Genomic DNA, 27,167 nt, shown 5'->3' on the forward strand with positions numbered 1-27,167 from the left:
TCCAATCAGCTGCCGGTTCTCATTTTCTGGTAAATAATCAGACTGTTAATGGAAACAATACAGAGCAGCGCCGCCTGCTGCTATGGAGACGTATTATGTTTTGCGCACGTGCAGAGCGTATGCTCAAGTCGGCGTCTCCTCAGTGTGTTCTGAGGAACTTTTTGGACCTCGGGACCCGACTGATCAGTCCGACTGGCTTTACTGCCGACGGTCGGCCCGCCTGGTTGGTGTGTCAGGGCCCTAACTCTGGTACAGGGCCTGAGCTGTGCATGGTCCCTGACAAATAAACTAATGAACTAAACTAAACTTACACAAACATCAATATACACAAGAACTCTCTGCAGGGTCGTTAAAATGACAATACATAACACCCAGAAGACTTTTGGGCCCATGGCTGTACAGGCAAACGCTAGGGGCGTCTGTCGACATGAGCAAACAGAAGTTTAAAGATAAAAAACCTGCCCAAAAACTTGAAAAAGTGACAAAAATTTTAAAATAAAAAAATAAAATGCTGGAAAAAAAGACAAAAACGGTTGAAAAAACTGCAAAAATGTCACAAAAAAATAAAGAAAATTATCAGGTTTTCCCTAAAATGATATACAGGTTTTTAGGCACTATCAAATATCTTGAAAAATAGGTCATATACCTGCTGTAACCCCCCAAATAAACCGTGAAAAAACAGAAGAAGCAACAAACATCAAAAGTTATATATATATCTTTACGTTACGGTGTGGCTCCGCCCCTGATCAACACCGACTAGATTCTAAAAGTGACTGCTGCCGACTTACTGAAAGTGTCTTTGGCGAGCACGGCATCCTCCAGCTCGCAGAACTCGCCCATCCCTGCGGCGTTCTCGGCGGCGACGCGGAACACGTAGAGTGATCCCTCGTTGAGCGGAGTCACCGTGTACTTCAGCTCCTTCACCGTGGTGTCCACGCTCTGCCATGCCTTCCGGCGCACGTCACGCTTCTCCACCACGTAGTTGGTGATGGGCGAGCCCCCGTCGCTGCTAGGCTCCTGCCACTTGAGCGCCGCGTCGATCTTCGTGATGTTGGAAACCTCTAGCCACTGGGGCGCAGACGGAGGAACTGGGGAACAGGGAGAAGGAGGAGAAAAGGGAATCAAAGACAGGCGAAAACCCAAACATGTAAAGCAAGTTTTAGCCTTTAGTTTACAACTTCTGGCTCCGCCGTTGTTCAGCAGTTTCGTTAAACTTTGATTAAAAATCCAGATATTCTGTAGTTAGATTGTTTTGTTGAGTACAAGTTTCCCAACACAAACAGGATGAAGGTGAACAGATGTTACACAGAGAGAGAGAGCAATATTATTAAAATTATAAACGCAACATTTTTGTTTTTGCCCCCATTCTTCATAAGCTGAACTCAAAGAGCTAAGACTTTTTCTACGTACACAAAAGGCCTATTTCTCTCACCAGATCCTGACTGGTTACAGCCCTGTGGTCTCACAGCCCTATGTTCCCACAATCCTATGTTCCCACAGCCCTATGTTCCCACAGCCCTATGGTCCCACAGCCCTATGTTCCCACAGCCCTATGTTCCCACAGCCCTATGGTCCCACAGCCCTATGGTCCCACAGCCCAGTGGTCTCACATTTCTAAGATTTTTCTTAAAATTAGGCCCTATGTTCCCACATTTCTAGGACATTTTCAAAATTAGGTCTTGTATTGTGGAAACATGGGGCCTAATTTTGGAAAACAATCTTAGAAATGTGGGAACTGTGGGAACATAGGGCCTAATTGTCAGTGAAAAATAAAATCTTAGAATTGTGGGAACATAGGGCTGTGGGAACAGAATCTCTCCTTGCAGACGATTGGCTGGCTGGGCTTTATGTTATTATTTCGTTATATAGAAGTTAGTTTAGATAAATGGCCCGTTGTGTGTTACTCACACAGCCTCTCCTTGCAGACAATTGGCTGGCTGGGCTCGCTGGGCTCGCTCTGGCCCGCCTTGTTGACGGCTTTGACCCTGAACGAGTACTCCTGCTTCTCAATCAGGCCCGTCAGCGGCGTCTCCGTCTGCGGGACGTCCTCGGCGATGCGGATCCATTCCTCGCTGCCCGTCTTCTGGAACTCCACGATGTAGCCTTCGATTTTGGCGCCGCCGTCGTGCTCTGGCCGCGTCCACGCCAGCTGCACCGTCGTCTTACCAACATCCCTGATGACGGGTTTACCGGGAGCCCACGGAGGATCTGCAGAAGGCGAGGCAACTTTATTCGTACAGCAGAATTTATAAAAAAAGCAACTTCAAAATATAATCACAATCAATGTGTGTGTGTGTGTGTGTATGTGTGTGTGTCCGTGTAAGTATGATAAAAAAACATTAAAATCATTCAAATAAGCCAGAAAGAGTACATTTAAGGACAAGAATGAAAAGTTACGAATTAAAATGATGTGTCAGGTTTATTAAAAAGCCCTGATTTTTGGTTTGTAGGAAGAGTCTATACCTCTCATGTGTGTAAGAATTTCTCCCATCTAGCAGTGAAATTGTATATGACATCCAACTGAATATTACTTTCAAGCCCCTCCCATTCCAAGCGCGTTCTAACTCCTACGGTGGCCGTATTATTCCAAGAAGTACGACTTTGTCCGTGAGTGTTCCTTCCAGTGTAATAATAGTTTTACGTTTTCCTTATTTTGGTACCATTTCATACTTGCTCCTTATTAGCTCTTTCCATCTTGGAAAAGCCACTCCAATATTAACTTTGGTCTTATTGCTTTGCCTGTCGCGTTTAATTCTCTTTTTTGCTTCCTTGGCGACTCCGTTACATGTCCTAGAGAATAGGTGTGATCCTCCATCTTCAACAGGCTTTCAAATCTGCCGGCAGTCGCGAGTAATCCCCAGCTGGCATTCGTCACGGTGCCACTGAGTGTAAAAGCGCGAAAGGCGGAGGTATGTCCCTCTTTGGCTAATGTATTTTAAAGATGGAGGCGCTACATGGCGGTCGTCATTCGAGCGAGTCGCTCGTATGTATTCTGAATGATTCTGAATGTCAGATTCTACGCTTACGAGAATACTTTGATAAGTTGGTGGAAGTAATTACACATGAATGAGCACATATTTGTGAGAGAACAAAGGGGTTTTTGCTAAGAATCAACTCAAAACATTACACAATGGAGCTTTAAGTAATTAACGTGTAATCTTTAGGTTTCCAACTTAATTAAAGTAATGTCTGATGGACGTGTGACGTACCGATGGGATCTTTGATGAGGACGGGATCCGTCTCCACGCTGGGTTTTCCAGGTCCGGCCAGATTCTCCGCCAGAACACGGAAGCTGTACTTCATCTTGGTGGTAAGTCCCTTCACCCTGGAAACACACACAGGAAACAAACATTCAACACATTTCATTCACATAAAATAGGGCTGTCAAAATTCTGTCAAAATTCCTTTTAATGCCTCTCGACAAGAACGTTGCTTCCATGTTGATAAGAGCATTAAAAACTTATATAAAGACTGGGGATCTTACATATTAAGATATTCTTTAATGTTAGATGTGACATGATTGTCTTGGTGTCACACTTTAGTCTTTGCAAAGTATTCTAGTCTTAACATGTGTGATTTCAGAGTGTGGCCCTTTCTTCAAACTGTAACTTCTTCCCCATTTTCCCACGTAAAAACTTCATTCAAACATCTAAATACTGATCTCGATTAGGAACGACCAGCTATGACTTTACTCATTCGAAACTTTCATAATTTCCCAAAAATTCAATGTTTTTTGCGACATGTTTTCCCATTCAAACAAACAGATAAATTTGACACAAATTCATACATCTTCAACTGCTATCTTCTTATTCATAGGTTCACTGAGAAACTGCACTCAAACTTTCACTTTTCACAGTCTGCTAGAGGATGGTTGGCATAATTTGGGTTTATTATAATGTTTTAATCGATTGACAGCCCTAAAGTAAGTATCTTCCAAGTCTATCTCATACGTATATACACGCATATCTTCCGTCTTTCACGGCTATGATTTTGTAACTAAACGTTGTGTCTTTGTTGGGCAGTTTGTGGTTTGGTACCTGAATGTAGTGTCTTGGTTGGGCAGTTTGTGGTTTTGTACCTAAACGTTGTGTCTTCGTTGGGCAGTTTGTGGTTTTGTACCTAAATGTTGTGTCTTTGTTGGGAAGTTTGTGGTTTTGTACCTAAACATTGTGTCTTTGTTGGGCAGTTTGTGGTTTTGTACCAAAACGTTGTGTTTTTGTTGGGCAGTTTGTGGTTTTGTACCAAAATGTTGTGTCTTTGTTGGGCAGTTTGTGGTTTTGTACCAAAATGTTGTGTCTTTGTTGGGCAGTTTGTGGTTTTGTACCTAAACATTGTGTCTTTGTTGGGCAGTTTGTGGTTTTGTACCAAAACGTTGTGTTTTTGTTGGGCAGTTTGTGGTTTTGTACCAAAATGTTGTGTCTTTGTTGGGCAGTTTGTGGTTTTGTACCAAAATGTTGTGTCTTTGTTGGGCAGTTTGTGGTTTTGTACCTAAGCGTTGTGTCTTTGTTGGGCAGTTTGTGGTTTTGTACCAAAACGTTGTGTCTTTGTTGGGCAGTTTGTGGTTTTGTACCTGAATGTTGCGTCTCTGACGGGCAGTTTGTTGCATCTGATCCACTTGTCAGCTTCCCGGTCGAACTTCTCGATCCAGTACCCGGTGATGGGACTGCCACCGTCCTCGTCCGGCTCGAACCATGTCAGAGTTACAGCATCCTTGGCGATGTCGGAGGGCGTGACTCTGGTTGGAGGGCCGGGAGGATCTGGCACAGACGGAAGAGACATTTATTATGGGATATTTATGTTTCATACCCATACATACAATTGTTAACCCTCAGAGAACGGAGGATATTGTTGTTCATATGATCCTGTTTAAATGGCTCTAAAATAAAAACAATAACAGCTAGAGAGTTCATTCTTTCTGTCTTTGAAGGAACCGTAGTTGATAGAAAGTGAGACTGTGGTGGAAACCAACGTACCGAAGGAATACTTAGCGATGATGGGCACGTGTTCTGCGGGCTCGCCGATGCCGTACTGGTTCTCAGCGCTGATCCTGAACACGTACTCCTTCAGAGCAGTGAGCTTGCAGGCTTTGAACGTGGTGTGTTTGACGGTGGCCGACAGCTTCACCCACTCCTCTTTGTCCAATAGCCGGCTCTCCACAATGTAGTTGGTGATGGGCGAGCCGCCGTCGTCCCTCGGAGGGTTCCACGCCATGAAGCACGACTCGTTGGTGACCTCAGAGATGTCGAAAGCAGCCGGAGGACCGGGTTTATCTGAAGAGGACAGGATGCAAAATGAAAAATCACTCATTTCATATTCGTTCAGGCTGGTTACGTGTCAGGAAAATAACACTTTGACTCTCATTTCTAAAGAGGCAGGATGTAAAATATGCTGAAAACGCTGAATTTGATTTTTATAACACACGGAGTCTGCGGACGCAGAATTTCCAGCAGATTTTAAACTAATTAAAACAAAATTTAAATAACACATCTCCACTTAAAGCTGTCCGCTAAATTCTGCAGATTTTCATTCTGGATCACTGCTGAAGTCTGCAGATTCTGCAGACACAGCCGCTCTGCTGCTGCGCTGGCTGCATGCTCCTCTGTTCACTACACTGCCTGTCGGAACATTCTGCTTAACGTGAAAAAAAGCTTAACGTGGTTTAATGTACCTAAACAACGATCAATGATCACCAAATTTCTCATGGCCATATCTTGTAATGAACACTTAACTGACAGAAAAAAAGAAAACTGTCAAAAAATCTAACCAAGGACTTATAAAGCCCGTGAGAACCGTGGGGAGTCAACCCACAGCTGCTCCGCTGCCCTGCTGAAAATGTGAAGCAGAAACGCTTAATGTCAGATAACGGCCATAATAATTTGACTTTGGGTTTGATTTTTTGACAGTTTTCAGTGGTTATGAGGAGCAATATGAGAGAGAAATTTGGTAATCATTGATCATTGTTTACGTACATTAAACCACGTTTTTATTCATTAGTAAGCTACAGGACAGCGCCTTTCAAAACATGACCTGCGTGAAAGAGAGAAAAAAAAAATGAATGAGTCATTGTACCCAGCACTTCTGGAAATGTACTTCTGAATGCGTCTCTGTTCCCAGCACATTTCAAACCAATCTGACGCCCATGCCGGTGTTTATGGTTTGTTTGATTTCATATCCAACAACATGGTGGCTAAGCATGTGTTTGGAATGGTTTGTTTACGCTAACAGGTAACTTTAACTTGAAGGCTTCTTGGCTGCTTAAACCAAAAGCCCAAAGCCCTGTCAGATGAATCACGTACCCCTTCATCAACTCACAATGTATGTTCCAAATGTGTAACACAATTCATCATATAAAAGTGGATTTTGTTAATTGCTTCATACAACTGAACTGTTATATTTAGGTCGGTTTGGTCAGAAATCGCACTACTACAAACCTTCTAGGCTCCTACTACTTTACGGTTAGCTATTTCAACTTTTAGCTATTTCTACAGTTAGCTATTTCAACTTTTAGCTATTTCTACGGTTAGCTATTTCAACTTTTAGCTATTTCTACGGTTAGCTATTTCAACTTTTAGCTATTTGTACAGTTAGCTATTTCAACTTTTAGCTATTTCTACTTTTAGCTAACTATTTCTACTTTTAGCTCTTTCTACAGTTAGCTAACTATTTCAACTTTTAGCTATTTCTACTTTTAGCTATTTCTACGGTTAGCTAACTATTTCAACTTCTGAGGAGTGGCAACAACACAAATAAAATAAAAAAATAAAAAAGTGCTGCTCTGGTAAGTGAAGAAGAAGTTCATTGTGTCGGTTACTGGTTTGGATGTTGTGGCTAAGTGTAACAGCTAGTTACAGTTTGGGCTACAGTTTAGGTTTTATAGATTAGATAATAAACACATCTGTACCGAGAATGTTGACGTCAGTAGTGGCGGTGGCGCGTCCGCAGGCGTTAACCGCCTCGATGATGTAGGTGGCCGTGTCGCCTCTGGTCGTCTTGTCGATGGACAGCTTGGAGTGTCCCGGCTGAGTGTCGATGGTGATGCGGTCGTCGGCCCGTAGCACATGGTCGGCCTTGGTCCACTTTACGCGGGGGTCGGGCTTCCCTTTGACGTCGGCTGGAAGCTCGATCTTTGTGCCAGCCCGGGCCGTCAGACCGGCCAGCAGCTTCACATCCAGCTGGATCTCTGGAGCCTCTGTAGAGGGTTTAGAAACAAAAGTCAGAGGAAAACAAAACAGGATCTGTGGAGCCTCTGTAGAGGGTTTAAACCATAGACTGTTAATATTAATGGACAACGCATCTGGTTCGGCAAAGTGCTGCAAATGCAGAAGCCTTAAACCTGCTTTCTATCTGAATTCCAGCAGGGGGAGACTCCTTAAACCTGCTTTCTATCTGAATTCCAGCAGGGGGAGACTCCTTAAACCTGCTTTCTATCTGAATTCCAGCAGGGGGAGACTCCTTAAACCTGCTTTCTATCTGAATTCCAGCAGGGGGAGACTCCTTAAACCTGCTTTCTATCTGAATTCCTGCAGGGGGAGACTCCTTAAACCTGCTTTCTATCTGAATTCCTGCAGGGGGAGACTCCTTAAACCTGCTTTCTATCTGAATTCCTGCAGGGGGAGACTCCTTAAACCTGCTTTCTCTCTGAATTCCTGCAGGGGGCGACACATGCGGTTGCAAAAGGAGGTCGGTTTCTGTAGAAGTCTATGAGAAAGTGACCTACTTCTCACTTGATTTATTACCTCAGTAAACATTTTCATAATGAGTTTATGGTCTCAATCGCTAGTTTTAAGTCTTCTGCAACACAGAATGATGTTTTTTGAATTATGGTCTCGTTGATTTTAAAATCGGCAATAAAGCAGGGGGTGTTTTCGGGCGTGGCTATGATGTGATTGCCAGTGAAATGTAGTGTAATGTAGAGTGGCTCCTCCCTCACTCCTCCCTCTCCTCTAAAATCGTCACATCCACAACCAGGATGGCTGCGCCTGTAACGGCAAATTTGACGACGGATAGCAGATCTCCACAAACCAATGGGTGACGTCACACATGTGCTGTCCATAAATATTATACAGTCTATGGTTTAAAGACAAGAGTCAGAGAGAACAAAACAGGATCTCTGGAACCTCTGTGGAGGGTTTAAAGACAAGTGTTACAGGGAACATACAGGATATTTGGGGATGTTTACCTCTGGCGTCAACGGCCTGGATTTCATCGGTGGCTCTGCACGGTCGGCTGGCTCCCAGCTTGTTGAAAGCTCTGATTCTGTAGGCGTACCACTGGCCCTCGATCAGGCCGGTCACCTGGAACCTGTCGGCACAAAACATGGAGTTTTATACAAGACTGTCCCAAAATATACAACAGGACACAAGTCACAAATGTCCTAAGGACACAGTTTGAAGGACGGTTTATTCTTACTTCAGCTCAGGGATGGGGTCTCCGCAGGGCTCCCACTTGTCGGTGCCACGCTGACACTTGTCCACCACGTAGCCTTTGATCGGGGCACCGCCATCGTACTTCGGGGGCTCCCAGAACAGGAAGATGGTCTTGCCGCTCTTATCACGCCACTTCAGGTTCTCGGGAGGATCAGGTACAGCTGGGGAAAAAGACATAACGGAGATCAGAGTTTTTAGCCCAAAGTGATCTCGGTGCACCAACGTTGGTGTCAGTGTCGGTGTTGCCAAAGGTCTCCGTTGCAGCCGTTGAGACTGAAACACAACCCCCAGATTATAAACCAAAACGGGTCAGAAGTGTTTCCAAATCTCTCCAGTTTAGGGACTCGGAAACGCCTGAGCAGGGGGAATGAGAGGGGGAAACACCAGAGTAGGGGGAATGAGAGGGGGAAATGCCAGAGCAGGGGGAATGAGAGGGGGAAACACTAGAGCAGGGGAAATGAGAGGAGGAAACGCCAGAGCAGGGGGAATGAGAGGAGGAAACGCCAGAGCAGGGGGAATGAGAGAGGGAAACACCAAAGCAGGGGGAATGAGAGGGGGGAACGCCAGAGCAGGGGGAATGAGAGGAGGAAACACCAAAGCAGGGGGAATGAGAGGGGGGAACGCCAGAGCAGGGGGAATGAGAGGGAGAAACGTAGCAGAAGATATTTCTTTTTAAACCAAAACGTAGCAGTGTAGATGTAACTTGGCTGAATAAATACTCACTGGCGGGAGAGGAGACGTTGACGGGCTCGTCGATGTATGCCGGCTCTCCGGGTCCACACTTGTTGCAGGCAGTGACGCTAAACAGATACTCCTTTCCTTCAAGCACGTCTGTGACAGTGTGCTCCAGGTCCAGGACGCCGGTAGCCACCTGGACAAAAACAACATCAATATAGTGATGAATAAAGCTAGGGTTGGCAGTTTGAGTTCACTTTGTGTCTGAACACTTTCCGCCTGTAAGGGCGTACTCACACTTGGCCCAGTTAAACCGTGGCGGAGAATGTTTGACCCCAAAGTCCAGTTTGTTTGACTAGTGTGATCGTTCCATGCCGTGCCCGGGCACTGTACGCTTATCGGTGCTGGGGCACGCTTATTTGTGCCTGGGCCTGCTTGAAAGAGACGGGCCAAGGCATAGTTCGGTTGGACTCGGGCATGGTATGCATCAGTGTGATCGCTAAACGCGCCCAGGTCTGGTTCTTACCTTACAGATTAACGGGAATTGTAGGCTGCGAGTCCTGCAATGTAATGTTGTAAGTGTGCTCTGGCCCTGATTGTTTTATTGCAGTGTGAGTGCAGGCCAGCGGGGGAGTGGGGACAATAGTGCTTGGGCACGGTTCGAGGCAACTGGACCAAGTGTGAGTACGCCCTAAAGGTTGTAAAAGACTACACAGTGAACACTGCGCTGTACCTTGGCCCAGGTCTTGCGGGACACTTCTCTCTTCTCGATCTGGAAGTGTGTGACTGGACTTCCTCCGTCGTGCTCTGGCGCCTCCCACATCAGGTGGACGTGGTGTCGGGTCACCTCGGCCACCTTAAAGTCTTTGGGAGCACTGGGGCATGCTGGGAAAATACAAGAAACAATACATTAAAAGTAGAGCATGGACGAAAAAACCTGCAAATGTTTGTTTGGTTGACAAAAATCTTTAAATTACAACAAGTCTTTTTGAAATTATTATGAAATGCTTTTCTAAATCCCAGAGAACTCCTTGTTACCGATGACGTTGACTTCGATGTCTCCAGAGATGGACGACACGTCGTTCTCCAGCTGCAGCGTGTAGGTGCCTTTGTCTGGGCGCACGCTCGGCGCCACCGTCAGCTCCGTGTACGTGGGCTTGGTCACCATGGAGACGCGCTCGTCGGTGGTGCTCAGCGCCTTCTCTCCGAAGCTCCACTTGGCAACGGGCGTCGGGTACCCGGTGATCGGGACTCTGATGGTGAGAGGCTGCGGGACGATTACTTCCAGACCGTTCCTGAAGCCGCTCAGGTCAAAGGTCGGACCCACTGACAAGAGAGACAGATGTTTAGTTTGAGTCACTGACAGGTATATATAGGTACAGATATTAACAGGTTAACACAAATTCCTTTTAACCCCAGAGAGTTTGCAACTGACACAGCCGGACAATAATATTAACATTTACATAAAGCAAGATTATTTGCCCGCTTCTATGTTGATGTTAAGAGCATTAAAAACTTGATCAATCTCCCTTTAAAAACAGACAAAAATGTGAAATTCATTTGCGATTAATCGGGACTTAACTTTGGACAATCATGTGATTAATCATGATTTTATATTTAAATTGCTTGACAGCCCTAAAGTAGGTGAATTTAAGACTCTTGTTGTCGTTTCGGGAGATGATTCTACGGTTGGTCTCGTACCGTGAGGGTCGTCTGCGAGCAGAGGTCCGAGTTGCTCCGTTGGATCAGAGACGCCAGCGGCGTTCTCGGCACAGACTCTGTAGAGGTACTTCTGACCGGGCTTCAGACCGGACACCTGGAGACAACAACAAAGGATTAAGGATAAAAAAGATGATAATGCGAAATACAACTTCATAAAACAGAAAAGACAAACTCTGTCGAAGATAAACTCCGTCTGGAGACGAAACTGCGATAGAAAATCTATTTTCTCTGTGTAAATGTTGGTAACACTTTACTTGAAGGTATCGACATAATCGTGCCATGACACTGTCATAACTATGACACGACACTGTCATAAACGTGTCATAAACGTTATAAACAAGTCATGAATGTTTATGACTTCTGCCATTAAGTGTCATTCGGTCATTGTCATGACAAGTTGACATTGTTTGGGATGTCTTGATTATGACAACTTGACATTAATCAAAGTGACATTACCAGAAGTTGTCTTGGTCCTGACAAGTTGACATGAACATTTTATTATATTATTAGATGTTTATAATTAAAATAAAATAATATAGGGGTGTCATTATAAAGCCTGGGCTACATGTTTTAAGAAGTGCCATCGCACACCGAAAGCCCAGGCTTAATAATGACACCCCTATATTATTTATTTTGAGACGTTACTTTTGTTTTCCAAGTTATTAAATGTGGTCAAAAGTTGACATTAATCAAAAGTGACTTTACCAGAAGTTGTCTTGGTCATGACAAGTTGATATTAAAGTTGTTAGGGATGTCTTTTTAATGACAACTTGACATTAACCAGGATGATATTACCAGAAGATGTCTTGGTCATGACGACTTGACATTACATTTCTGTGGAGTGCCCTTATTAAGACAACTTGACATTAACCAGGATGACATTATGTCAAGTTGTCATTGTCACAAAGACATCCTCTGGTAATGTCATCCTGGTCAATGTCAAGTTGTCATGACTAAGACAACTTCTGGTAATGTCACTTTGATTAATGACAAGTTGTCATAATCAAGACAACCCAAACAATGTCAACTTGTCATGACAAAAACCGAATGACACTTAATGGCAGAAGTCATAAACATTCATGACTTGTTTATAACGTTTATGACACGTTCATGACAGTGTCATGTCACGATTATGTGTAGATGTTTCTCTGTGTGAATGTTTGCCTAGACCCGGCAGTGAGTTTGTACCCGGTAGGAAAGATCCGGACACAGCCTGGCGTTGCAACGGAGCCACTTGTCGGTGCCGTCGTCACATTTCTGGATGATGTATCCGGTGATCATGCTGCCGCCGTTGTTGGCGGGCGTCTCCCAGGTCAGCGTCACGGCCGTGTTGATCTGGTCGCTGAAGTTCAGGTTCAGAGGCGGGCTCGGCCGATCTACAGACGCAACACACAAGGGAAAAGAAATTAGATTGTCTCAGGGTTTTTCTTCCTTTTGCAGACAATGGGTCCTATTTTAACAATGCTAGTGCACGGCGTTTAGCGCCTGGTGCAGGTGTGTTTAGGGCGTGTCCAAATCCACTTCTGCTAGTTTGACGGCTGATAAAAAGGGTCCGTGTGTCGGGGTCATGGTTCTAAAGGGTTGTCCTTAGTGTCTTCATTAATCAGAGGGGTGTTTTGGGCGTAACATGCAATCAACCAATCAGAGATCATCTCCCATTCCCTTTAAAAGCCAGGCGCGTTTGGACCTTGGAGCATTGCTGTTATGATGGAGGATTTACACCGTAATATTTTTATTAGTAATCTTCTGCGTGTGTGTGTGCTGCTGTGTGTGTGTGTGTGTGTGTGCTGCTGTGTGTGTGTGTGTGTGTGTGTGTGTGCTGCTGTGCGTCCCAGTGTGTGTGTGTGTGTGTGTGTGTGTGCTGCTGTGTGTCCCTGTGTGTGTAACAAGCATAGTGTGCGCACATTGTGCACGAGCCTAGGATCATTTTACTAATGCTCTGTTAAAATAACAATGAAATGCTGCGTTATTGACTTTAGACCAGGTTTTTGTTGGTCAATGGTACCAGCACGCCCAGAATGCACCTGAACACACCTCCCTGTAAGACCAGCACGCCCAGAATGCACCTGAACACACCTCCCTGTAAGACCAGCACGCCCAGAATGCACCTGAACACACCTCCCTGTAAGACCAGCACGCCCATGGGCCACAGATGGGCGCAGGTGCATTTGCAGGTGCAAGATAGGGCCCAATATATACATTTATATTTGTCCTCACTTAGGGTTTTTTATCCGTGTATGTAATAAATTTCAACTCACCGATGGGATCCATGATCTTGACGGGTTTGGTGGCGGCACTGGGCCGTCCGATGCCGGCCTTGTTCTCGGCTCGGACTCTGAAGATGTACTCCTTGTTCTCCACGACGTCACTCAGCGTGGCCGTGCGGTCCTTGGCGCCGCAGACCATGGCCGCCTCCCACTTCACTGCCGTCCTGTCGCGCAGCTCGATCACGTAGGCGGTGATCTCTGAGCCGCCATCGTGCTTCGGAGGCTCCCAGCTCACGGTGGCGCCGAACCGGTTCACCACGCCGACCGCCACATTCTCTGGAGCATCGGGAACGTCTGGCGGCAGAAAACAAACACAGGAATGTTAATTAGTAAGCTTCTTAAACGGAGTCCTCGGGCTTTCTCTCCTCGCAGATTTCTACAGCAGCAACGACCGATTATTTCCTGGATGAACGAATTATTTCAGCTTGACTTGTAGCCGTTATATTGTTGGCTAGTTAGAATCAAACATCAGATTTTATAAACTACATCTTAATGTGTAAAGTAACTAGTAACTAAAGTAACTAGTAACTTCAGCTGTAACAGATGAAAGTAGTGGAGTAACTAAAGTAACTAGTAACTTAAGCTGGAACAGATGAATGTAGCGGAGTAACTAAAGTAACTAGTAACTAAAGCTGGAACAGATGAATGTAGTGGAGTAACTAAAGTAACTAGTAACTAAAGCTGTAACAGATGAATGTAGTGGAGTAAAAAGTACAATATTTCTCTCTGAAATGTAGCGGAGTAGAAGTAGAAAGTGGCATGAAAAGAAAAGACTCAAGTAAAGTACAAGTACCTCAACATTAGGACTGAAGTACAGTACTGGAGTACATGTACTGATTCAGAAAAACTGGCTCAGTTTCTTACCGAACTTGTTCTTGGCCTGGACGGCATCGTCAGTGGCAACGGTGGGGCCGCTGCCGACACGGTTTTGGGCGCAGACTCTGAACAGGTACTTGTTCTCCTTCTGCAGGCCGCTGACGCAGTACTCGGGCGCGTCGGCACGGTTGGTCGCCAGCGTCCAGGTCTTACGCTTCACGTCGCGGCGCTCCACCACGTAGGACAAGATCTTGCTGCCGCCGTCGCTCTCGGGCTCCTCCCACGCCAGGCTGACCTCGCCGTCCGCCGTGTCCACCACACGCAGGTTCTTCACCGGGCCGGGGACGTCTGCAGACACACCACACTCAATCTCTGCTCTGATTGGCTGATTTTACACATTTATTTTCCTGACTTTTTTGTCAGAATATGTCAAATTCTTAGACTTATTTTCCGAAATCTGTTTTTTCTTAAAATATTCTGTTACACTTCTACACTCTACATAAGAGTGACACTGTCATGTCACATGAACCCTAACCCTAACTCGTTATTTATTTTAATTATTTATTTTGTAATAATGTCTCCAGGAGAGAGGCCAGGGCAGGTGTGGAGGTGACCTTTTATTTAAAGTTGTATTCTCCCCAAAGTTCAGAAAAAGTGTCAAAACTTCAGAAAAAGCGTCAAAAACTTCAGAAAAAGTGACAAATACTTCGGAAAAAGTGACAAATACTTCGGAAAAAGCGTCAAAAACTTCAGAAAAAGTGACAAATACTTCGGAAAAAGTGACAAATACTTCGGAAAAAGCGACAAATACTTCGGAAAAAGCGACAAATACTTCGGAAAAAATGACAAATACTTCGGAAAAAGCGTCAAAAACTTCGGAAAAAGTGACAAATACTTCGGAAAAAGTGACAAATACTTCGGAAAAAATGACAAATACTTCGGAAAAAGCGACAAATACTTCGGAAAAAATGACAAATACTTCGGAAAAAGCGTCAAAAACTTCAGAAAAAGCGACAAATACTTCGGAAAAAGTGACAAATACTTCGGAAAAAGCGTCAAAAACTTCAGAAAAAGTGACAAATACTTCGGAAAAAGTGACAAATACTTCGGAAAAAGCGTCAAAAACTTCAGAAAAAGTGACAAATACTTCGGAAAAAGTGACAAATACTTCGGAAAAAGTGACAAATACTTCGGAAAAAGTGAAAATTCTTCGGAAAAAGCGTCAAAAACTTCAGAAAAAGTGACAAATACTTCGGAAGAAGTGACAAATTCTTTCGGAAAAAGTGTCAAAAACTTCAGAAAAAGTGACAAATACTTCGGAAAAAGTGACAAATACTTTCTAGATTATTTTTTGGGCTTTTCCGCCTGTAATGGTGAGAAAGGGGAGAGAGAGGGGGGAAGACATGCAGGAAATCATCACAGGTCAGACTCTAACCACGGACTTCTGCGTCGAGACATAAACCTCTCAGTATATGTGCGCCTGCTCCACCCGCTGAGCCAACCCTAACCCGAACACACCTAACCCTAACTCACCTGTCATAAATGTTTATAACTTGTTTATAACGTTTATGACATGTTCATAAACATGGGGGTGGCAGTAGCTCCGTCAGTAGGGAGTAGGGTTGCTGGTTCAAGTCCCCATACGGACCACAGTATGGTGGTGGACTGGTAGCTGGAGAGGAGCCAGTTCACCACCTGGGCACTGCCAAGGTGCTCCTGAGCAAGGCACCAAACCCCCAGCTGCTCGGGGCGCCTTTCCATGGGCAGCCCCCCCACTCTGACATCTCTCCATTAGTGCATGTAAACAGTGTAATTTCCCCTTGCGGGATTAATAAAGTATAAATTATTATTTATTTTATTTTATGACAGTGTCATGTCACTCTTATGTAGAAACCTTCAAGTAAAGTGTAACCAAATATTCCAACTTCCTGTCTGTGTCTGAGTGTCTCTGAGCGTGTGCCAGTGTGCAGCCTCACCGATGACGTCCAGGTTGATGAAGGCCTCCCCCTGGCCGTGTTTGTTCCGGATCACCACGCGGTACCGGCCCTGGTCCTCCTTCCTGGGGCTCTTCAGCCGGTACTCCGTCTTGTCGGCCGAAGTGTCGATGTTCTGGACCGGCAGAGCGGCGCCCTCGTAGATCCACTCGGCGTCGGCGCGGGGGTACGCGTCGTACGGCACACTCATCACAAACGGCTTCCCGGCGTCCGTCACCAGATTCTGATCCGTGGTTTTGATCTTTGGAACGGCTGCGGAGCAGAGGAGAGAAATCATCTTTAATCTGCTTTTGTGTGTGTGTGTGTGTGTGTGTGTGTGTGTGTGTGTGTGTGTGTGTGTGTGTGTGTGTGTGTGTGTGTGTCTCTGTGTGTGTCTGTGTGTGTGTGTGTGTGTGTGTGTGTCTGTGTGTGCGTGTGTGTCTGTTTTTGTGTGTCTGTGTCTCTGTGTGTGTTTGTGTGTGTGTGTGTGTGTGTGTGTCTGTTTTTGTGTGTCTGTGTCTCTGTGTGTGTGTCTGTGTGTCTGCATGTGTGTCCTAACGTTATCCTAACACTATCCTAACGTTATCCTAACACTATCCTAACGTTATCCTAACACTATCCTAACGTTATCCTAACGTTATCCTAACACTATCCTAACGTTATCCTAACGTTATCCTAACGTTATCCTAACACTATCCTGACGTTATCCTAACACTATCCTAACGTTATCCTAACACTATCCTAACGTTATCCTAACTTTATCCTAACGTTATCCTAACACTATCCTAACGTTATCCTAACACTATCCTAACGTTATCCTAACTTTATCCTAACGTTATCCTAACACTATCCTAATGTTATTGATGTTAACTGACCTGCGAGCTCCAGCTTGGCCCTGGCGTCCTTGTCCTTGGCGACGACGCGGTACTCTCCCTGGTCCCGGGGTCTGATCTCACAGACCTGCAGCCTGTGGATCTTCCCCTCGCTGATCATCTGGTACTTGTCTCCCTGCACGATGATCATGTTGTTCCTCATCCACTTCACCTCCACGCGGTCCTTGTTCAGCTCCGCCTCGAACACCACGTCAGAGCCCGGGGGCTCGAAGGCGTCCTGCGGAGGACGCACGATCTCCACCGGCGTCTCTGCAGGACGCAGAGAGAGAGAGACAGGTTAGAGAGAGAAAGACAGGTTAGAGAGAGAGAGAGACAGGTTAGAGAGAGAGAGACACGTGTATAGTCTTCCTGTGTTACCTTCGACGAAGAGCCTGGCTCTGGTCCTCCTCTCCTCCACTCCGCAGGCGTATTCACATTCATCGTCTGGTCTGCACACTTTGATCACCAGTCTGCACGTCTTTCCTTCTTTCTTCATGTGATATCTACACACACACACACACACACACACACACACACACACACACACACACACAAACACACACACAAAGGTTAAAGGCCAAAGGTCACTCTCTACATCTGCGTATTAATCAGGGCCGGGTATCTTCAGAACGTCTTCAGTACCGAGACCGACACCGTTTGTTTCCTTAACCCTCCTGATGTCATCGGCTAACATATACGGCTTATACATATAACTAAATGTCCTGTACCAGTAATTGTTTCTGCTGTAAATGTATATATATATATCAAACTAAATGTCCTGTACCTGGGTCCTTCTCTGATCTCCCGTCCGTTCCTGTACCATTTCACCGCCGATGCCTTCTCTTTGCTCAGCTTGCAGACGAACTCGGCGTCCTCGAACTCGGTGACGGTCGTGTCTTTGAGCGCCGCGGTGAAGTCAGTGGGCGCCTCGCTGATGATCAGCTCGGCCGCGCACTTGTCGTCCCCGACGACGGCCGTGTACTCGCCCTCGTCCTCCATCACGCAGTCCTTGATGGTCAGCGTGTGGCGAAGGCCGTCGGCGCGGTACACCAGGCGTTTGCTGAGCGTCACTTCCTGTCCCGCCTTGAGCCAGCGGACAGTCACCTCGGGACGGTTGACCTCGCACACGAAGCCGATCGTCTTCTTCTCCTGAGTCTCGATGTCCTCGATGGGCCTCAGGAACCTCAGCTTCTCCGCTAAAGGAGAGAACGCAGACGTTAAACACCAACCCAAACTATAGGAAAATACACCTTTCTGTCATACACACACACACACACACACACACACACACACACACACACACACACACACAGAGACACACACACACACACACACACACACACACACACACACACACACAGAGACACACATACAGACACACACACACACACACACACACACACACACACACACACAGAGACACACACACACACACACACACACACACACACACACACACAGAGACACACATACAGACACACACACACACACACACACACACACAGAGACACACATACAGACACACAGATACACACACACACACACACACACACACACACACACACACACACACATACAGACACACAGATACACACACACACACACACACACACACACACACACAGACACACATACAGACACACAGATACACACACACACACACACACACACACACAGAGACACACATACAGACACACAGATACACACACACACACACACACACACACACACACACACACACACAGAGACACACATACAGACACACAGATACACACACACACACACACACACAGACACACAGATACACACACACACACACACACACACACACACACACAGACACACATACAGACACACAGATATACACACACACACACACACACACACAGACACACATACAGACACACAGATACACACACACACACACACACACACACACACACACACACACACAGAGACACACACATACAGACACACAGATAAACACACACACACATACACACACACACACACACACACAGAGAGACACACACACACACACACATGAAACAGCCCCGAAATCGCAATTACCAACCCCACCAGACTCCATGTAAATAATCAGGACTTTTAGCGTGTATAGAGCCAGCATATCTCCACATGTAAATGGGTGAATTAAGGGTTTATTTGAACCAAACCAGAGTGGTGATTGTTGGAACAGTGGAAAGATGAACCAAGACGGCTTCTGGTAGTTTTATTTAGTTTCTGTCCACTTTGAATGAAGTGTGTTTTACAATGATAAAAGTACAGATTATTTACATGGAGTCTGGTGTAGTTTGGTGACATTTCACGTTATATTACAGCTTGGTTCTGGTTTAATACTGGACCAGTTTCAGAGATTGTTGTTCACATCAGACACTCAGACACACAAACATGGAGACACAGAGTCCAGGGTGAAAGATACAGACATTACTCTTTGCAGAGTGAACGGTCCAGTTATTTACCTGACACTTTAGCGCTGGCGGTGCTCTTGGCCTGCTCTGCTCTCTGATTGGTCAGGCTGATGGTGTAGACGGCCTCGTCGGCCTTCTGGGCGTCTCTGATCCTCAGAGAGAAGACGTTGTCCCGCTGGGCCATCATGTACTTGCTGCTCTCGAATATCGTCTCCTCGTTCTTCAGCCACTTGGCCTTCGCTCCCTCCGTGTTCGTCTCGCAGTTAAACACGATCTCACTTCCCTCCTTCACCTCCGCGTCTTTGATCGGCGTGATGATCCTCAGTTTCTCTGGAGGAACGACACACAGAAATCAGTACAAGCCGAGCTGGAAGAGTGCCAGAAACAGCCACAAAAATGTTGAAGAAAGCAAGAAAAATGTAAAAAAAATAGTATCAGGGAGCAAAACACAGAAAAAACTAAATGTTTTTAAAAAAGTGACTAAAACACTGAAAAAAACAACCAAAATATCAAACAGAAATGTCAGAAAAAGCGACAAAAATGTTAAAGAAAGAGAGAAAAATGTACGAAGATGTCTTAGTTTCTCTGAAAGAAAACCCAAACTGATTAACGACCTTTGTGATCTTTGAAAAACGGACAAATATTTTGAAAAAAGCGTCAAAAACGTTGAAAAAGCAACAAAGAAATTCAGAAAAAGAAACAAAAAACTTTGGAAAAAACGACAAAAACTTTGGAAAAAACGACAAAAACTTCGGAAAAAGTTACAAAAACGTTGAAAAAGTGACAAAAACTTCGGAAAAACTACTCTTACCGATGACATACGGTGAAATAACCAAACCAGGAGCTCTTACCGATGACATACGGTGAAATAACCAAACCAGGAGCTCTTACCGATGACATACAGCTCGGCGGAGGCTTTGACGTTGCCGATCTGAGCAACGTAGCCGCCCTCGTCCTTCAGCTCGCAGCTTTTCACAATAAGAGCCCTCCTCTTCCCCTCGCTGACCACGCTGTACTTCTCCCCCGTTTGCACTTCCTTCTCGCCTCTGAACCATTTCACCTCGTACGTTTCCTTGGAGACGGAGCAGGCGAACTCGGCCTTCTCGCCCTCCACCGCTTCCTGGTTCTGAGGACGGGCGATGAACTCGGCCGCCAGCTCTGCAGCGAAGAAGAAGAAGAACAGGAACAGGAAGTGTTATTTTACTTTGGAAACAGGAAACTTAAAACATTCAGCCGATAAAATCTGAACTCTGAAGTTCAAACTTCTTCTGTTCACATTTGTTGGGGGACAACTAGCCTAGCTTAGCATAAAGACTGTAAAAGGGAAGGGGGGGGGGTTAGCTAGCCTAGCTTAGCATAAAGACTGTAAAAGGGAAGGGGTAGCTAGCTTAGCTTAGCATAAAGACTGTAAAAGAGAAGGGGGAAACAGCTAGCCTAGCTTAGCATACATACTGTAAAAGGGGAGGGGGCAACAGCTAGCCTAGCTTAGCATAAAGACTGTAAAAGGGGAGGGGGCAACAGCTAGCCTAGCTTAGCATAAATACTGTAAAAGGGGAGGGGGAAACAGCTAGCCTAGGTTAGCATAAATACTGTAAAAGGGGAGGGGGAAACAGCTAGCCTAGGTTAGCATAAAGACTGTAAAAGGGGAGGGGCAACAGCTAGCCTAGCTTAGCATAAAGACTGTAAAAGGGGAGGGGGAAACAGCTAGCCTAGGTTAGCATAAAGACTGTAAAAGGGGAGGGGGCAACAGCTAACCTAGCTTAGCATAAAGACTGTAAAAGGGGAGGGGGCAACAGCTAACCTAGCTTAGCATAAAGACTGTAAAAGGGGAGGGGGAAACAGCTAGCCTAGCTGGAGCATGGAGCGTTACCAAACTAAAGAACTAAGTAAAGAACATCCTCCCGTTACCAAAATAAGAGCGGTCCCAGATATAAAGGCTCCCTCACCGTGTAGCCGGAGCGTGGCGGACGTCTTGGCGGTGGGACTCAGCCTGCAGTTGTACTCTCCGGCGTCCTCCATTCTCAGGTCCTGGATTATCAGAATCCGTCGGCGCCCGTCGCTGATCTGCTCGTACCGGCCACCCTCTGGCAGCTCCTCGTCTCCACGGTACCACGTCACCTCGGCAACCGGCTTCGACACCTCGCAGATCATCTTCACGCTGTCCGTCTCCATCCCCTCCACGTTGGACAGGTTCTTGGTGAAGCGTGCTGCCTCCTCTGCGACACAAACACATAAATATTGTGACTTTAACTTCAGTAAAATATGTTTTTCCTTCAGTATTCATATATTTCAATGTCCAGATGTGATATATTCCTGTTACAAGTGTATGAACCCATGCTAGAGTTGACTAAAAAGAGGAATAAAAAAGTCAGTTAATGCCTAAATTAAAAAAATAGTAAAAATCCAACCTTTAAGCACACCAATTTTCTTTGTGAATGAATAATGTATCATAGATAAATAAATGTTCTTCCTTAAAATACAGGGGACATAAGTCAGTACACCCCTATGTTAAATTCCCATAGAGACAGGCAGACTTTTATTATGAAAGGCCAGTTATTTCATGGATCCAGGATACTATGCATCCTGATAAAGTTCCCTTGGTCCCCACATCATCACATACCCTTCACCATACCCCCACATCATCACATACCCTTCACCATACCTAGAGATTGGCATGGGGTACTTTCCATAAAATCATCTCTCAATGCAAATCAAACCAGCTATTAGGCTAACTGAAATAAAACTATGTTAATCTCTAGGTATGATGAAGGGTATGTGATGATGTGGGGTATGGTGAAGGGTATGTGATGATGTGGGGTATGGTAACGGGTATGTGATGATGTGGGGTATGGTGAAGGGTATGTGATGATGTGGGGTATGGTGAAGGGTATGTGATGATGTGGGGTATGGTGAAGGGTATGTGATGATGTGGGGGTATGGTGAAGGGTATGTGATGATGTGGGGTATGGTGAAGGGTATATGATGATGTGAGGGTATGGTGAAGGGTATGTGATGATGTGGGGCTAGGGTTAGGGTTAGGTTATCCCTGTAACATAGTGGAGAGTTCCTCACCGATGACGGTGAGCATGCCCGAGCTCTTGGCGGTGCGGGCGTCACATTCGTACTCGGCCTCGTCGTCAAACACAGACTTGTGCACGATGAGGATCCTCTGTTTGCCCTTAGCAACAATCTCGTACTTCTTCCCTTTCCTGATCTCGTTGCCGTCCTTAAACCAGCGAACCTGCCACACAAACACAAACACAGGTTTCATTGTTCCACTTCCTCCGTACAGATTCAAAGATAGATAGATAGATAGATAGATAGAAAGATGGATAGATAGATAGATAGGTAGGTAGGTAGGTAGATAGATAGACAAACAGACAGACAGAGAGAAAGACAGACAAACACAGACAGGCAGGTAGGTAGGTAGGTAGGTAGGTGGGTGGGTGGATGGATGGATGGATGGATGGATGGATAGATAGATAGATAGATAGATAGATAGATAGATAGATAGATAGATAGACAGACAGACAGACAGACAGACAGGTAGGTAGATGGACGGACGGACGGGTGGATGGATGGATGGATGGATGGATGGATGGATAGATAGATAGATCTTGATGCTGATTGGTCGGCCGGTCTCACCTTGGCAGACTCGCGGGAAACTTCACATTCAAACTTAGCAGATTCTTTCTCTTTGACCTCGACGTCCTGCAGAGGCTTACTGAACTCCACGTGAGGAGCTGCAGACACAAACACACAACTCTTCCATTTACATCATTTATACTCTTTGGATTACAACGTTCAATTGTCCAAAGCGTAGAAAAAGCGACATACAACAATGTCAAAAAAGCAACTTAAGCGCAAAAACAGCATTATTAATAAAGTTTGGGTGAAGTTTTGTGCTTACGTGTGACCTCCAGGAAACAGGAAGTCTTGAACTCTGAGGCGTCACATGTGTACATCTTGGCGTCGTCCGGCAAGCAGTCATGGATGACCAGCTTCCTCTTGACTCCGTCTACGATCAGGTCATACTTCTTAGTCTTCCTGACTTCCTGTCCCTCTCTGAACCAGCGGACCTCAGCGTTCTCTCTGGAAACTTCACACTCCAACGTAGCGCTTGCCTCTTCCTCGACCGTCTGGTCCTCCAGCGGCTTCGTGAACTCCACCGGCGGCTCTGCACACATTGACATTAATCATTAATACATTTTAATCAAAGACAAACATCTGCTGATCCTGCGGTGCGTTCAAGTGTCTGCGGTGCGTTCGAGTGTCTCACGTCTGATGATGAGTTTCGCCTGCGTCTGGAAGTCTTTGGCGCTCAGTTTGACTTCGCCGGCCTCGGACAGCTTCACGTCTCTGATGGTCAGAGTGTGAACTCGCCCCACCACACGGGTCTTCACCTGCACACAAACACAATGTATCGTTATTATCCCCAGAGGGCAATTACTGCCAGCAGGAAGCTACAGAGACAGTAGAGAGTAGTATGTAGACAGACAACAGTAGAGAGTAGTATGTACAGAGACAACAGTAGAGAGTAGTATGTAGAGAGACAACAGTAGAGAGTAGTATGTAGAGAGACATCAGTAGAGAGTAGTATGTAGAGAGACAGCAGTAGAGAGTAGTATGTAGAGAGACAGCAGTAGAGAGTAGTATGTAGAGAGACATCAGTAGAGAGTAGTATGTAGAGAGACAACAGTAGAGAGTAGTATGTAGAGAGACAACAGTAGAGAGTAGTATGTAGAGAGACATCAGTAGAGAGTAGTATGTAGAGAGACAACAGTAGAGAGTAGTATGTAGAGAGACAACAGTAGAGAGACAGCAGTAGAGAGTAGTATGTAGAGAGACAACAGTAGAGCGTAGTGTGTAGAGAGACATCAGTAAAGAGTAGTATGTAGAGAGACAACAGTAGAGAGTAGTATGTAGAGAGACAACAGTAGAGAGTAGTATGTAGAGAGACAGCAGTAGAGAGTAGTATGTAGAGAGACAGCAGTAGAGAGTATGTAGAGAGACAGCAGTAGAGAGTAGTATGTAGAGAGACAACAGTAGAGAGTAGTATGTAGAGAGACAGCAGTAGAGAGTAGTATGTAGAGAGACAACAGTAGAGAGTAGTATGTAGAGAGACAGCAGTAGAGAGTAGTATGTAGAGAGACAGCAGTAGAGAGTAGTATGTAGAGAGACAACAGTAGAGCGTAGTGTGTAGAGAGACATCAGTAAAGAGTAGTATGTAGAGAGACAACAGTAGAGAGTAGTATGTAGAGAGACAACAGTAGAGAGTAGTATGTAGAGAGACAGCAGTAGAGAGTAGTATGTAGAGAGACAGCAGTAGAGAGTATGTAGAGAGACAGCAGTAGAGAGTAGTATGTAGAGAGACAACAGTAGAGAGTAGTATGTAGAGAGACAGCAGTAGAGAGTAGTATGTAGAGAGACAACAGTAGAGAGTAGTATGTAGAGAGACAGCAGTAGAGAGTAGTATGTAGAGAGACAGCAGTAGAGAGTAGTATGTAGAGAGACAGCAGTAGAGAGTAGTATGTAGAGAGACAGCAGTAGAGAGTATGTAGAGAGACAGCAGTAGAGAGTAGTATGTAGAGAGACAACAGTAGAGAGTAGTATGTAGAGAAACAACAGTAGAGAGTATGTAGAGAGACAGCAGTAGAGAGTAGTATGTAGAGAGACAACAGTAGAGAGTAGTATGTAGAGAAACAACAGTAGAGAGTAGTATGTAGAGAAACAACAGTAGAGAGTAGTATGTAGAGAAACAACAGTAGAGAGTAGTATGTAGAGAAACAACAGTAGAGATTAGTGTAAAAGACAGAGGCAGGTTGGCGGGTGGATGGGTCAAACAACACAGGAGACCTAGCTGTCCTGATCTTGTGCTGCATGTCAGTTAAACGTACGTCCCGACCCAGAGCATCAAAAAGTGACGCCAAGAGTCCCGACCAAGCATCGTCTAAATGTGACGCTAAACAAGACTTTTTGCGTCGATAACAAACACCAAAGATACCATCACAATTCAATTCAATTCAATTTCAGTGTCGGTTTCTGACGCGATGGGAGTGAAAATGTGTTGCCTTATACTGTTCAGGTCATAAAGGTTGTCCAGTGGTGTTCCAGCTATTTTGCTGCACACCTTCACCGACGCCTTGCAGGCGATTATTCTGTTTGACAGAAAGTAACCCGTGCCGAGCAATGAAAAGAATATACTAAATATTATTTATACATTCTGCAGTCAACCCAATCAGCGTCTTTTGTTCGTATGCAACAGTTATTTTGTATGTCTATATTTGTTTCTGTATTTATTGTTTATTTCATATTAATGTTTCATATATTTGTTTGTTTATGTATATATGCACCATTTAGAGTGCTGATTGGGCCGCATTTTTCTGTCCGAGCCCGGCCCGCGTCCGACAGGCACAAGATATTTATTTCAGAGCCGACCCAACACATTTAAAATCTCATTTTTTTCTCATACTAATGACACATATTAGTATGATTATCATCATTATGAAGCAACTGTAGGAAGGCATTCAGAAATGTCAACAGATGAGGCATCAGCGCACACGGGGCAACAAGTGCACGTTAACACAGGCGCGCTCCTACATAATAAGCTTAAGTTTTTAATTTAAAATGCTCGATGCCTTAAATTCCACAAAAGTGTAACTTGATTTAAGCTATCACTGATTGAAGTTGAACTCCCTGCAGGCTGATGCTAACTTGCTAGCACTAACTGCAGGTCTTTCTACATATAAGGAGCTGAGAGTCTGGGGGAAGATAACGGCCGCAGCTCAGCTATCTCGGACGCAGCTCCGCTATCTCGGATTATTTTTAACTGCAGCTTCAACACTGTAAAAAATATCTTCACATGGAAATCAAACCGCTGCTGTTCAGATCGGTCTTTAAAAGAAAATCTGCCGATATTTTAAGAGTTTTAGGAGACATGATAATCCTGTTTATCAACGTTTAGTTTTTGTTCTTGTTTCAGGATTTTGTCTCATGTTGAAATGTGATTCAGAAAGAGAAATACATAATCTTCAAACAAGTTGATTTGTTAAGAAAACAGGTGAAATGATCTGTTTAAATTCAGTAATAAATGGAACCAAGAAAATGAACACGAACTGAAATGTATTCCTAAAAACAAACCAAAATCAAAACATTGTTTTACAGGATTTCTGATTATAAGATTAAGTTATTTAACGCTGGAAACCGGATCTGTTTTTACTGAACACATGAAATCTAAACGCACAAACGCAGAAAGATGTCCATCTTAACACGGTCCGAAATTAACACTCGTCAAGCTCCTAATGGAGGTATATTTTCCATTTGGCGAGTAAATCTCAGAGGGTAAATGCAAGGGTGTAACTTTGGTTTGACAAGTGGGGGGGGACACAAAAGAGGAGGTCTGGGGGTCCTCTGCCAGAAAAGTGTTTTCGATTTGAATCCAATTCCTGCATTTCTACATACATTTATAGGAACTATGGTGATACAAAATCCAGGAAATAATTAAGTTGACCAAAATGAAATTCTGACAGAAAGAATAGTACTAAACTATGTATAAGGAAAAAGATGTCTTACTTTCTTTATTGCTTAAAATAGTGGCCAATCACCGAGACTTATAAATAAAATAATATCAAAATTTGAAATTTGAAAGTGGGGTGGACACAAACGGGATTTTAAAAAGTGGGAGGGACATGGAAAGTACGCCCTAGGGTAAATGCTTGTACCTAATAATTCTGTTTTCCAGTCTTCATTTTGGGGTGAAGCTGCAGCTACTTTCTTCTGTCTATTCTCTGAGATTAATTGTGCGTAAACACAACTTTACGAGACAAACAGCGTTGATGAGGTTGATCCAACTTGCAAAGTGAAAGGGTGCTTCCTCCTCAAAAAAAATAAATTTTTCCCAAAGAAAGTAAGATAAAAACGGAGGATAAACCAGCAGGACTCGCAACCCCAACCAGGACGTTACAAAAGAAACAGAATATTTGGGATG

The 27,167-nt window shown here is 44.9% G+C and overlaps 1 protein-coding gene across 4 annotated transcripts in view; it reads right to left on the reverse strand.

Annotated features, from left to right (window-relative positions):
• LOC116060878 (titin-like) overlaps positions 1-27,167 on the reverse strand; it is a 280,598-nt gene that overhangs the window by 126,685 nt on the left and 126,746 nt on the right. For all 4 annotated transcript variants that reach the window (XM_036003989.1, XM_036003988.1, XM_031314638.2 and 1 more), the window contains 26 exons: positions 23,460-23,583; positions 23,091-23,357; positions 22,826-22,923; positions 22,253-22,421; positions 21,127-21,396; positions 20,072-20,338; positions 19,232-19,510; positions 17,536-17,947; positions 17,130-17,254; positions 16,755-17,021; positions 15,883-16,152; positions 13,955-14,254; positions 13,082-13,384; positions 12,012-12,199; positions 10,803-10,917; positions 10,140-10,427; positions 9,835-9,986; positions 9,150-9,297; positions 8,410-8,587; positions 8,180-8,301; positions 6,902-7,189; positions 4,974-5,270; positions 4,571-4,757; positions 3,210-3,325; positions 1,909-2,208; positions 789-1,088 (listed from right to left, as the gene is read on the reverse strand). In XM_036003989.1, coding sequence (XP_035859882.1) covers positions 789-1,088; positions 1,909-2,208; positions 3,210-3,325; positions 4,571-4,757; positions 4,974-5,270; positions 6,902-7,189; positions 8,180-8,301; positions 8,410-8,587; positions 9,150-9,297; positions 9,835-9,986; positions 10,140-10,427; positions 10,803-10,917; positions 12,012-12,199; positions 13,082-13,384; positions 13,955-14,254; positions 15,883-16,152; positions 16,755-17,021; positions 17,130-17,254; positions 17,536-17,947; positions 19,232-19,510; positions 20,072-20,338; positions 21,127-21,396; positions 22,253-22,421; positions 22,826-22,923; positions 23,091-23,357; positions 23,460-23,583 — 5,830 coding nt within the window. The remainder of the gene's footprint in view (positions 1-788; positions 1,089-1,908; positions 2,209-3,209; positions 3,326-4,570; positions 4,758-4,973; positions 5,271-6,901; positions 7,190-8,179; positions 8,302-8,409; positions 8,588-9,149; positions 9,298-9,834; positions 9,987-10,139; positions 10,428-10,802; positions 10,918-12,011; positions 12,200-13,081; positions 13,385-13,954; positions 14,255-15,882; positions 16,153-16,754; positions 17,022-17,129; positions 17,255-17,535; positions 17,948-19,231; positions 19,511-20,071; positions 20,339-21,126; positions 21,397-22,252; positions 22,422-22,825; positions 22,924-23,090; positions 23,358-23,459; positions 23,584-27,167) is intronic.

This window comes from Sander lucioperca, chromosome 8 (genome assembly GCF_008315115.2).
Source record: "Sander lucioperca isolate FBNREF2018 chromosome 8, SLUC_FBN_1.2, whole genome shotgun sequence".
NCBI classification, from domain to species: domain Eukaryota; kingdom Metazoa; phylum Chordata; class Actinopteri; order Perciformes; family Percidae; genus Sander; species Sander lucioperca.